This window comes from Rhizophagus irregularis, chromosome 15 (assembly GCF_026210795.1).
Source record: "Rhizophagus irregularis chromosome 15, complete sequence".
NCBI classification, from domain to species: domain Eukaryota; kingdom Fungi; phylum Glomeromycota; class Glomeromycetes; order Glomerales; family Glomeraceae; genus Rhizophagus; species Rhizophagus irregularis.
The window spans coordinates 773669-787670 of record NC_089443.1 but is presented as its reverse complement, the minus strand read 5'-3'; the positions used below and the strand labels follow the sequence as shown (position 1 = coordinate 787670).

General features: G+C 26.2%; 2 protein-coding genes across 3 annotated transcripts; both read left to right on the top strand.

The window, feature by feature from the left end:
• Positions 1-1189: 1189 nt before the first annotated feature.
• Positions 1190-6379, top strand: OCT59_006938 (uncharacterized protein; the record flags this gene model as incomplete). The annotated part of the gene is made up of 13 exons (XM_066137382.1): positions 1190-1438; positions 1518-1587; positions 1679-1854; positions 1929-2106; positions 2184-2264; positions 2338-2643; positions 2720-2766; positions 2838-3275; positions 3364-3709; positions 3780-4462; positions 4545-5138; positions 5212-5575; positions 5652-6379. 13 exons carry the CDS (start codon positions 1190-1192, stop codon positions 6377-6379), a joined length of 4260 nt encoding a protein of 1419 aa, XP_065998401.1.
• A 3148-nt stretch (positions 6380-9527) lies between these two features.
• Positions 9528-12530, top strand: OCT59_006937 (uncharacterized protein; the record flags this gene model as incomplete). 2 transcript variants are annotated; one of them, XM_025327252.1, is made up of 8 exons in its annotated part: positions 9528-9746; positions 9829-9898; positions 9993-10171; positions 10252-10576; positions 10664-11700; positions 11777-11997; positions 12075-12235; positions 12319-12530. In XM_025327252.1, the coding sequence occupies 8 exons, from the start codon at positions 9528-9530 to the stop codon at positions 12528-12530; spliced, it is 2424 nt and encodes an 807-aa protein (XP_025172256.1). The 2 variants fall into 2 exon arrangements, with proteins under 2 accessions (XP_025172256.1, XP_065998400.1); XM_066137318.1 differs by lacking the exons at positions 11777-11997; positions 12075-12235; positions 12319-12530 and having other exon boundaries at positions 10664-10707; positions 10790-10822.
• Positions 12531-14002: the final 1472 nt, after the last annotated feature.

Sequence of the window (14002 nt, the reverse complement as noted above, 5' to 3'; positions counted from 1 at the left end):
TTTTCGGAGTTGATGGACTTGATCTTCCACCGAAACGTAAGCTTCTTCAAGTTCTCTGTTTTTCTTTTCATATTGCAGGAAATTCTGTTGTAATGTATATTATTGGGAAAGCTTATTGGAATGGTGGTAATGGTGTTGTAAAAAATAGGAAGCAAGACGCTGAATATTTAAAAATAGCTGCTTTAAATAATCATTTTAAAGCTAAAGAAATGTGTATTAAAAATAATATTAATTACAATATGTAGTATAGATATTTTGTACCACTTTTTTTCGAATACATGTTTATTTATAATGTATTTTATGTAAATCGAAATACTTTCTACATTATCAATTTTTTATTGGCATGTAAAAAAAAAAGAATCAATAGAGATATTAATGAGTATCTTTTTAAGGTAAAATCTAAATAGAATATGGCTATACTAATTTTTGCCCAAGATTCAGATGTGGAATTAGCTCGGATTCCATGTAATGACTAATGATTACAAATCAAAAAATTCCAGATGTTGATCAATCACCAGCCAGAATCAATGGAACTAGCTTCTTCGCTTATTGATAAAAATAAATTATGGCCAGATAAGTTAATGCATTTATCTTTAACTGGTTTAGTAAAGTCCTTTTAAAATAAAATACGTATAATAAATAGTAAGAATAAAGTAATATTTCAGGAAGTTTTATTTTAAATCGAGTAGCGAAGTGTGTGCCAATAATCGATCATCAATATGATCACGTGAAAGAAATTTTTATGGTGACGCACTGACGCACCCTAATTTCATTATTCACACGATCATCCGAAAGAAGTTTTTGTAAATTAATGATTCATAATAATAATAAAGCGGTGGGTAAGCAAAGCATCAATACTATTTTTTTTAACATCTACTGTAGCTACAGATGAAAAACATTCCTTTTATATTGTTTATTTTAAATTTTTTTAAATTATGATTTTTATGTTAATCAACTTATAATACTTGTTATTAATTTTTTTACATTTGTTCTAAAACTTAGGTTACTTAATTAATTTTACATACCGCAAGAATTCATAACCATAAAATTACTATATAATATAAAAATGGCGCAGTAATTTTCGTAACTGTACAATGTAACACCGTGCAAGATTCCAATTGTGTCACATCAATGCATAAGTAAATAAAAGGAATTTGTTTGTTTATTAAATCCAAAAGATTCTTAAACAATGACGACCAGTATCAATAATAAAAATGATGATACAGATGATAAATGGCTCCAATGGATTAAAAGTGAAATCGCTAATGATTTCATTAATTATTATGATTATAATGAATTTCAAAATATTGAACGTATAGGTAGTGGAGGATTTGGCAACGTTTATCGGGCTAACTGGAAGAGTTCAAATACCGATACCGTTGTTGCATTAAAATCTTTGACAAACGGTAATGATACCGTAAAAGAAATTGTTAATGAGGTATTTAAGGTTATGCCACGATAAAAATTATTCACATTTTCCTACAGTTTCTAAATATATACATATCATTTTTTTTTAGATAAAATTAATGAAAAAAGTTGATTTTCACGCAAATATTATTCACTTTTTCGGTATTACAAGTAATACAAGTAAGTATAAAATATGCTATGAAATTTAAATTGAATACAATTAACCTTAAATAAAGTTGGCATTTATCTGTTATTCATATTTTTTTAATAGATAGCGTAGATTCAAGTTACTTGTTTATTCTTGAATATGCAGATAGTGGTACATTAAAAAATTATTTAGAAAAAAATTTCAATAAATTAGATTGGAATATTAAATTACAATTTGCAGTTCAAATTGCCGATGCTGTCTCATGTATACACCAAAAAGAAATTGTTCATAATGATCTAGTAAAGTATTATTTTATTTTTCTTCTAATTCGCAAGGATTAATCTAATATTAACTATAAATACAATATTCTTAGCATTCTGATAATATCTTGGTTCATCAAAATGTAATCAAATTAACAGACTTTGGTCTTTCACGCAAAGCTGGAGAATCAAATTCTACAAACGATATTTTTGGAAAGATTCCTTATATTGATCCGCATCGTATCAGAAATAGAAATCGTACAAAGAATGATAAGAAGTCAGATGTGTATAGTTTTGGAGTAATCATGTGGAAATATCATCTGGAAAAAAACCATTTGAATCTTATGACAATTTACATGATCAAATAGCATTATCTTCGGAAATTTCATTCGGAAAAAGAGAAGATTCTACTTATGGTACACCAAAGGAGTACATTAACATTTATGAAAGTATGAATCATTTTATAATGTTTCTGATCTATTATTATTACTAAATTTTATATTTTACAAAATTAATTTTTAGGATGTTGGCAAGATAATCCAGATGATAGACCTGATATGCATCAAGTATTTTCTGATCTGATTAACTTGAATACTTTATTGGATGGAGAAAATACAAATTCAAGCGAAAATGATACCGAACAAAAAATCAGTAATTCATTATATGATTATCCCGTTCAAATGTATGGCCAACAAACGAGCTGTGATTCAAAAATGGCGAATCTGACTTGCTCAGATATACTAATATCTCAAGAAGATAATGAAAACGATCTTAGAATTATAATGACGGGAGGTTTAATTGGACATTGTTTAACTGACAATGCAAAGGGTACGTAATTTTCTTTTGATAAATTATTTATCGATTTTCAAATTTAATTTACTCATTATTATAAGTACTTTAATAGTTATTCCATTTACAAATGTGGATGAACTTGGACCCGACCAAATTAAAGTAAGTTTTATAAGTTGAGTTCTATCATGTGTATATTTAGATTATAAACTAACTTCGTTTAATAATTATAGTATCTACAAGAAACGGATACTGGTATCAAAAAAATTGATGACGAAACTTTTCAAAATCAAGAGGTTCATTCACTAAAGTTGGCTGATTATGAAATGGATGGAAATGAGATACCACGTAAAAATGGAAGTGTGAGTAAATGGGTTAATGTCAAAAATAAAAATGAAGAATTTGCGTTCAAGAGTATCTCTAATAAAGAGTACCAAATGATCATACAAAATCAAACTACAATTCTCAAAAAACTTCATGATTGCAATAATATTATAAAATTTTATGGGCTTATTCCCGATGGAAATAAATGGTATTTTGTGACTGAATGGGCTGAATATGGAAATTTACGTGAATTTTATACAAACCATAAAGACCGATTCAACCTTATATTAAAATTACGTATATCTCTTGATATTGCTCGTGGATTAAATTTTCTAAGTAATGTAGAGGTAAATGATAAAAAATTTTTAAATTATTTATTTAATTAAATCTTTTAATCTAAATTAAAAATTTTAAAATAATATATTTATATTTTAGATTTTTCATCATGATATTAGATCTGAAAATATATTAATTGCAATTAATGAGACAGCAAAACTTGCGAATCGTTCATTGAACGCAATTACATTAAAACAAGACCAAAATTTAGAACGAGCTCGCTATTGCGCCCCCGAATTATTGAAGAATTCCAATGCCAAATATAATAATAAGTGTGAGGTTTATAGTTTTGGAATTTTACTTTGGGAAATTGTTGAAGAAAAAGCTCCGTATGAAAATTATAAGGATATTATAGAAATAGGAAATCTTGTGAGTGAAAAATATCGAGAACCATTTTCTGAAAATAATCAAATTCCAGAAAAATTCAAAAATTTGGTAATTAATGGTATGTAAAAAAGAATAATTAAATTTATTATAAAGTATTAATTATTCTAATTATTCCTTTTTTTTTATAGCTGTTAATCATGATCCAGAATTCAGGCCAAACATTATAGAAATGCTTAAAGTTCTCAACAATTGTTTTGAAGATTCTAAATCCGAAGCTTTTCATACATCAAATGTTTTACAAAACCAAAGATCATCAGAACCTACTCCTACTATCCCTAAATTAATTACTCATGATGTAATGATAGAATCAAAAGCTCCAGTGCTTGTTCCATTTCTAAAATTTATTCCCTTAATTAAAGAAATTGGAGCTATTTTTGACGAAATCATCGATGTAGTAGAAGCTGCTGAGCATAATAAAAGAACTTGTAAATTATTAGAAAACCGAGTTCAAGTTGCAGATTTAGTCGTAAAAAAACTTAGAAAAGACAAAGAACTTAATGAGGAATTTTTTATTAATAAAAATTTTTCATATTTACAAGATTTAACTGAAATTATAAGACGAATTAAAAAATTTATATCAGAAGTTTCTCAAGTGAAAACTTTGGTAAAATATATTAGAGCGAAAAATATTGAGAAAACTTTTGCAGAATTATGTAAAGAATTTGATAGTTCTTTTAACTTATTGTCTGTTTCTATTGACGCTAAAATTTTGGGACAATTAAAGTCCATTGACGATAATATTCTTAAACGATCAAAATCCATTGAAGACGAGCTTAAAGAATTAAAAGCCGATCAAGATGAGTTTGCTAAAGTAAGATTAAAAATTGTGTTCCATTGTACATATTCACTTGAGTATAAAAATTAATTATTAACTATTTTTTTAATAATTATAGCATCTACACGATATGGTAGCTGGTATTAGTATTGACGTAAAGGGCAGTGGAGATGGCGTAAAAGATATTGGAGATGATCCGAAAGAGATTAAAAACTGTTTCAAAGACTTAAGCGATCAGTTTTCTTCAACTGTTGTAAAAGTCAATATAATGAATAATACAATGGAAAAATTGATGTCTGAGCCTTCTCAAAATCAAAAAAAAATTGATAATATCTTTCAAGTAAATCCGCTAAAAATATCTGATTATATACAGGATGATAATGAGAAACCACGTGAAAATGGACGTGTAGCTAAATGGTTTAACATAAGAATTAAATGTGAAGTCGCTTTTAAAACTATCTCTGAGAGTGAAGACCAAAAGCTTGTACAAAATCAAGTTATAATTCTTAAAGAACTACATGATTGTCAAAATATTATAAAATTTTATGGACTTACTTGTGAGGGAAATAAATGGTATTTGGTGACTGAATGGGCTGAATATGGTAATTTACGTGAATTTTATACAAACTATAAAGACCGATTCGACGTTGAATTAAAATTACGTGTGTCTCTTGATATTGCTCGTGGATTAAATTTTTTAAGAGCCGTTGAGGTAATTCTATAATCGACTTTTAATTAACGAAATTTTTATTTGATTGCTTAATTCTTTTTTCCTTTTTTTTTAGATGGTTCACCGTGATATAAGGGCTGAGAATATATTAATTACATTCAATGGGACAGCAAAAATTGCAAATTTTAAATTAAGTCGTTACTTAAATGCATCTACATTTAATCAAAAGCAAAATTTAGAACGAGTTCGTTATTGTGCACCTGAGTTGCTGGAGAGAGCTCCAAATTGCAAATATGATCAAAAATGTGAGGTTTATAGTTTTGGAATCTTACTTTGGGAAATTGCTGAAGAAAGAATTCCATATAAAGGTATCGATGATATTGTGGATATAACTGATAAGGTGCGTAATAAAATGTATAGAGAACCATTTTCTGAAAATAACCTAATGCCAGTGGAATTTAAAAAATTAGAGATTGAAGGTATGTAAATAAAAATATTTTAGACTATAATTTTATTTGTTGGACTAAATTTTTTCCTTTTTTACATATTTTTTAGCCGTTCGTCATGACCCAGATTTTAGGCCAAAAATTACAAAAATGTTTGAAGTTCTTAGAAAATGTGTCAAGAAATATTCACTTTCACAAGATTCATCAAGTTCTAATAGTTCAAGCCTAAGCAGAAAACCCTCCACTCCGAAGTTTATTCCAAAACGAGCATTCAGCATTGATCAAGATGAACTTTCTATTAATTCACCAGATTTTGAATCATTTAAATACATGACACTTAATGATGCAGCAAAACAACATAAGTTGTTTAGAAATGGTAAACCTAGTGGAGATGTAAAAACTGCATATAAATGTTTTGAAGCCTATGCGAATAATCCAAATACAACAAATCGTAATCAAATCACAGCAAAATATTATAAAGCAGTTTACATTTCAAGAGGATTTGCTGAGAGCCCTCCAAATAAAGATAAAATTGTTGCTGAATTATTTAAAGAAGTTGCTGATGATGAAGCAAATGAATACCCTGAAGCAAGAGTAAGATATGGAGATTGTTTGTTTAATGGTAAAGGTGTTGATAAGAATGAATCAGAAGCTCTTAAATATTTTGAAAAAGCTGCTGAAGATGGTGTTGTAGTAGCAATGTACAACGTTGGAAATATGTATTATAATGGTGTTGGATGTGCAAAAGATATAGAAAAAGCTAAGTATTATATAGAATTAGCTGTTTATAATGGCTACGAAGCTGCCATCAGATTTCGTAATGAGTATAACTTTTAATTATATATTTTAAAATTTATTATTTTCGATATAATATAGTATTTATTTCTTTATTTTTTTACCAATAAATATACATTGTGCTGAAAGTATTTAACCGCAGCGATATATAAACTTTGAATGAAAACATTTATGATGACAGTATTTTATGCAACTTGCTTGTATGATTTGAATACTGTATCTTATGCAACTTGTACGTTTGTATATGCATTTGAATACAGGCAACGTGAGTGTATCACTTTAGTCACATACAACTTAATAGATATAGTCCATGATTTCTTTTATTAATTAAATTGCGCGATGTAGGATGTCTGAATATGAAAACCATTAGATAATTGAGATTTTTATGCATAACATTCATTCAATTTTTAAAGCTTCAAAAATTAATATCTTTTTTAAACTTAATAATTCAACAATAGTTCCCGCCTAATTCGATATCAAATAAATCATTTTATTAAATTGTTCAATAAAAGTAAAACTTTGGAAATTTAGCTTTAAAACGATATACAGCAAACCGTTGTCATGGGATTAAATTGATTGTAAAATTTTTTTTCTTCCACTTTTTTATGACGTACAAATATTCTGCAAAAGTATATGATCTATTGTGACAAAAACAAAAATTAATTTCTACTTTAAATAACTGTAACTGACGCTAGTCTCATGTAGTATAATCTGTAGGTTAGCTTATTCTTTAGTAGTTTCATTTTGGTTGTAATTTTTTTTACAACGCGTGGTTATTACTAACCAGAAGAAATAAAATGATGGTATAAATAATAACTGAAGTGAAATTTGCCAAAAAAAATGCATGATTTCTGCGTCATCTACAGGCGTAAAAACTTCACAATTGTCAAAAAAAAGCTTCTCACTTAATTTAATAAATTTTCCCATATATAAGCGGAACAAATTCTGAAAAATTCTCAGCAACATTATATTATATATATAAACGACCTAACTAACGTATTTTTATATATGCGTTGATTCATGTTTCAATTTAATTCATTTGATATCCATTATTATCTTGATATATTATTATGTTATGAAGAAGGAGAAGAAGATACGAGAGACCAGGCTTGAACAACTGCATTCATGGTTGAATCATTAATTTTAACACGTGATGTTATTGATTAATCATCTTTATTAGTTGAACATTTCTTTCTTTCATTAAAAAGATGATACTTTTTGGCATAATATATCTTATTTAGCTAGAGTTAAAAAAATAAAAATTCAGACTATTTTATTAAGGATTCTATCAGAATTTCGTCAAAGATTATCGCTTTGTGATTGTGTATGGTTTGAAAATCTAGGAACCTTATATAAAAAAAAAAATAATATAGTATCCTTTTAAGGGTAGAAAATAGAAATGTTGCGTGCTCGACAACTTTTTCTTGAAATTCACCTATATGGAGATTTTATCACGATGTGTAAACAGGAATAAATTATAATTTATAAGTTATAACTGTTTTAAAACCACATTTATATATTACTTAACGTCTTTTTTATTTTATTTTATTTTTTTATTTGGAATAAATAAAACATCTATGTATTAACTCTTAGAAACATTAATTAATTCTCATTCATTTAAAAAACTATATCATTGTATTCCGCATATTCTTTAAAAGATGTATTAACATATAAAATAGAACTCTGTAAAATATTTGTTACTTTTATTTAAAGATTAACTTAAGAATGTGAAATAAAATGCCAAGAATTGTCTTAGGCTCTAGAATGTTTATAGTGCATGATCATTTTACAGAACTATTCAAAACAAATTTAGTTCATATATTATATTACATTATTAACTAGTTATTAATTTATAATAAAAAAATTTAATGTGTCCATTCTATAAATAAGTGATTCTAATTAAAAATCTTCATATACAGTAAAAAGTGATGGTATTCTGAACTCTTCTTAGATATGATCAAAAAAAGTACGCCACATTTTATCCAAAAGAAAAGAAGAAAAAAAAATTCTTAATTACTGGTCTATCTATAGTAATATCGTACTATTTTTATATAAATCAGGGTTAAATTTGTCTGATCTGATGTTAGGCATAAATAATTAATCAATGGAGATAAACGAGTATCATTAAAGGTAAAAATTTAAATAAAATACAATAGCTGTAATAGCTGTATATTTTTAGTTCTCTTCTTCGCTTCTTGATGAAAATAAATTATGGCTAATAAAAAGTTAATGCATTTATCTTTATCTAATTTAGTAAAAATCCTTATAAAAAATACGAATAGTAAGTAGTAAGAATAAAATTAGACTGATTTTTAGCTTAATTTTTAATCACCCTAAATGGGTCACCTGATATCACTATACCTGTCTAGAGCGGTGAGCAATCATCAATACATTTTTTTTATATTTACATATAGTATATATATATGTATTAATGTAGCTATGATGAAAAAATTTCTTTTATATTGATTATTTTGAATTTTTTTTAAAAAAAAATTGATTTTTGTGTTAATCAACAGGCAAATTATTAATTTTTTTAATAATAAAGTTTGTTTAATTAATTTTCATATCACAAGAATAAATTACTATATAATAAAAATGGCGCAGTAATTTTCGTACCTGTAACTTAGAGACCGGAAAAATTCCGATATCAAATCCGATTATACTACCCAAAAAGGAAATTACAACGATAAATAATCGGTAAGTGCATTGTTACAATTTCCTTTTTTGAATATGAGCGACAAGTATAATTCCGATAATAATTTTACTAATTATAGTAAGAAACAATTGATAATTTTTAGCCCGCTCACATCTTTAATGCGGGCCTACCTAGATTGTGCTACAGTGCTAGTAACACGGCAAATCGAAAATAATTTTTGATGGAATTGTATCACGGAATTTTTACAAATTCCGTTTATGATAAAGTCAATAATTCTGCAATAATGATTGGCCAATTGTTACGTGTTAGAATAAAATTCATAATGAAAATTCCGTTTACGTTATACGGCAAAAATTCCGTTTTGTTCTTTTATTATAATAATGGAATAATTCCGGGTCTTCTGATGTACAATGTAACACTATGCAAAATTCCGTCTGAATTATATCATCAATTCGTAAAGATATAAAAAGGTATCGTTTTCATTTATAAAATCCAAATACTCATAAAAAAATAACGACCAGTACAAATAATAAAATGGATGATACAGATAATAAATGGATCCAGTGGATTAAAAATGGAATCGCTAATGAATCTATTAATTATTATGATTATAGTGAATTTCAAAATATAAAATGTATAGGTAATGGAGGATTTGGTAATATTTATCAAGCTAATTGGAATAGTTCAAATACTGTTATTGCATTAAAATCTTTGCTGAATGGTGATAATATCACGATAGAAATTATTAATGAGGTATTTAAGGTTCTAATACGATAAGAATCATTACTATTTTCTTACTTTCTAAATATTTATATATAATTTCTTTTTTTTTTAGATAAAATTAATGCAAAAAGTTAATTTTCACAAAAATATTATTCAACTTTTCGGCATTACAAGTAATACAAGTAAGCGATAAAAATATGCTATAAAATTTAAATTGAATACATTAAGCTTTAAATAAAGTTGAAAATTTTATTTATTCATAATTTTTATTAATAGATGACGTAGATACAAATAATTATTTATTCGTTCTTGAATATGCAGATAGTGGTACATTAAAAAATTATCTAAAAAATAATTTCAATAAATTAGATTGGAATATTAAATTACGATTTGCAATACAAATTGCTAATGTTGTCTCATGTATACATCAAAAAGATATCGTTCATAATGATCTGGTAAAGTATTTATTTATTTTGTTCTTCTAATTCGCAAGTAATCATTTAACATTAATTATTTATTAATTTAATATTCTTAGAATTCTGATAATATTTTGGTTCATCGAAACATAATAAAATTAGCAGATTTTGGTCTTTCACGAAGACCTGAAGTATCGAATTTTGTAAAAGAGAAAATACCTTATATTGATCCACAACGTCTCAAAAATCGAATAATCAATAATAAGAAGAAATCAGATGTGTACAGTGTTGGTGTACTCTTATGGGAGATATCGTCCGGACAAAAGCCATTTAAATCATACGATAATTCTTGTGATCAAATATCATTAACTTTGGATATTTTAGAAGGAAAAAGAGAAATTCCAATTATCGGTACACCAGATGATTACATTAACATTTATACAAGTATGAACTTATTATATATTTCTTCCAATTTTTTATAAGTTAAAACTAAATTTTATATTTGAAAAAAAAAAAATAATTTTTTTTTAGGATGTTGGCAAGATAATCCAGATGATAGACCTGATATACATCAAGTATTTTCTGATCTGATTAATTTGAACATAAATGAAAATATTTCATATAGTGTAAATTTTGATGAATTTATTCCACTTATAGATAAATTTATTAAATTTGGAGAAGAAATTTTAATATTATATGAAAAATCAAGACATAATAAAGAATTATGTGGATTTCTTTTAAATAGGTGTAATTGTGCTATGGCCTCTATAAGAGATTTAAAGATTAGAAAAACAGAAAATACGAAATTTTTTTCTAAAAAAAATTTAAAATTATTTAAAGAATTTATTAAATGTATGGAAAGGATAAGAAAGTTCGTCTCACGTATTAGTAAATTTCATAAACTTTTAAAATATTTCATTGCTTCTAATATTGAACAAGATTTTAATGATCTTGTAACAGAATTTGATGGATATATGAGAAATTTAAATTTTTCTTTTGTTGTACAATCTAAGGATGAAATATCAAAAATGAGAAATGAAATTAGGCAGATTAAAGATATACTTTTAAATATTTATGGTGTACCCGATGATAAACAAGCTCTTATAGAATTTTCAAATAGAATGGATCAGTTAATTATGAAAAATATAAATTTACAAAAATCGGCAAGACATGTGATCGAAGATTCTTTTGAAATAGAAACAAATAAACCTTTGCTTGATGGTGAAAAATACCAAAGATTATATATACATACAAAGAAGATTGAAAAACGTACATTATATAGTACGTGTGAAGAATTTTGTTTTAAAGAAATTTTACCGGATCTATATCATCAAATTGAAATTAGAAGAGAAGTAAACATTTTAAAAGGATTGAAAGGTTCTGATCACATTATAAGATTTTTTGGTGTAGCTCACGAAGAATCAAAATTTTATTTGATTACAGAATGGATGGAATACGGAATTTTACATGAATATTATACGAATTATAGAGAAATGATCGATTGGAATGCTAAAATTAAATTTGCTTTAGATATTTGTAGTGGTGTCGCGTATCTGCACGAGTGTAAGGTGAGCTAAATTATTACTTGAATTCATAACATTATTAATTGTAAGTTTTTTAATGAATTTCTTCTTTCTTCCTTAGATTCTTCATCATGATATTCGATCGACAAATATTTTAGTAAACAGAGATCATAAGGTTAAGATAGCCTATTTTGGTTTAAGCAAAAACTTTCCTGTCCATTGCAGAAATATTGCGAATAATTTAGATAATACAAGATATATGGCACCAGAGAAATTGTTTTATCATGACAATCATAATATAAAAAAAAAGAAAGTTTACGATTCTAAATGTGAAATTTACAGGTAATATATTTTATGATGCCCTTTTTGTATATTGATATGATATTTTTTTTAAAAAAATTGTTATAATGTTTATATAGCGTTGGAGTATTATTATGGGAGATCGCAGAATTGAAAAAACCTCATTCTGATCTTAATGAAATGGACATGCTTGCTAGTATCAGAAAACGTGTTAGTGAAAGATATTCTTTACCATTTTCAAATAACGTACCTATCGAATGGAGATTTATAGTAGCCAGAGGTAATTATTGTAACTGGATAAATGTTTCATTTTATACATTATAAATCACTCGACTATAGCTAATCTTTTTATTTTATCTTAAGCTACGGAATATGAACCATCGTGGCGTCCTAATATATCTGATATTTGTCGTGATTTATACAACCTCAGTAAAAATTATCAATTAAAATCTACTTCATATGATTCAAATCTTCAATGCGCAGTATCATTTCCTGAAAGCTTTGATAAGCCAATGTTAATAGATGATGATGATGATAGTTCAAGTAATCAAAATAACATACAAAATATTGATTAGGATATTATTTATTATTATGATAAGGAAATTCCCGAATTACAACAAATTGAATTAAATTGTTATAGAAATATTAATATATCAGATAGCAAGGCGAAAGTGTTAGAGTAGATTCCTTTGAAGCACTTAGATATTTAAAATCAGCAGCTTCGGAAATTGTGCTGCAATGTATATTATTGGAAAAGCTTGTTGGAATGGTGGTAATGATGTTGTAAAAGGCCAGCTACAAGGTGCTGAATATTTAAAAATTGAGCTGCCTTGAGAAATCTTCCTATAGTTAAAGAGATGTGTGTCAAAAATTAGTATTAATAATAATTAAAAATTTTTTCGTACCATTTTTTCAGACATTTATTATTTTTATGTGTATTTTAATATAAACCTAAAATTAAAAAAATATGATGGCTGTACAATTTAAATTAACTTCTTTCCTTCTTGATAAAAATAAATTATGACCAATAAAAAAATCAATATGAAAATGCATTTATTTTACTTATCTAATTTAACAAAAATCCTTATCATCGTTGGCCAGAATTATCAATTTTTACCGGCACTATATTTTTTTAATGCTTGTCGATCGTCATAATTTCAGTCACCGGTTAGGTGAGGACGCCAAATTAATCAAAACCATGTCAGAAACATTGATTATTTTACTATAATCAGATTTTATACTATGCAAAACTATAAAATTTATTAAATAAACTTTTTTTATAATAATTTATTATGAAATAAACTCAAGACTCTAAAAGTTTCTTGCGAATATTGTGTACATTTTTCAACTTTCTTTTGGTTGAAAACTGTTCTTAAGAACTATCTCAAAGTAATTACTTTTTTTTTACAAAGGTTTTAAAAATGATTTGATATATTTGCTTAAAAAAAAATTTGAACTAATAAAACACCAAATCTCTAAAGTTTTATATGATAAAGAGAAAGATTTGAACGTAACTTTGTTCTTAAACCATCTATAAACTTGTCATAAAAATTTGAAGGTAAACCCATGTTTTATCAATCGGTGAAACATTTTAAAATTGTCAATTGTAATATGATGCTATTCAGGAAAATCTTGAAGATAATGATCGTGAAAAAAAAGCAAACATATTATTAAACATATTATTTGATAATTTATTTGGTCAAGAATAATTTAATTTTACGTTAAAAGTGATCATTATTTAAAAATTTGCTTAAAAAAATATTTAAAAATTTAAAAAAAATTGATCATCCGTGTAACTGATTATAGTAAAATGCTGACATAGCTTTGATTAATTAGGAGACGTCTCAGTCGTCCCCTAGTCACCGGTGATCATAAAAATAAATTATATCATAGAAATTTTGGGAGTTTAATTAAAAAATTCTTTATAATAATACTAGGAACAAAAATGGGAGCCAAGCGTAACAATATATTTTCAATAAACATTAGTAGTAGTTGTACTGGCCGAATGAGTGGTCAAGATAGTTATTAATTTTCGTAAAATTTAGAG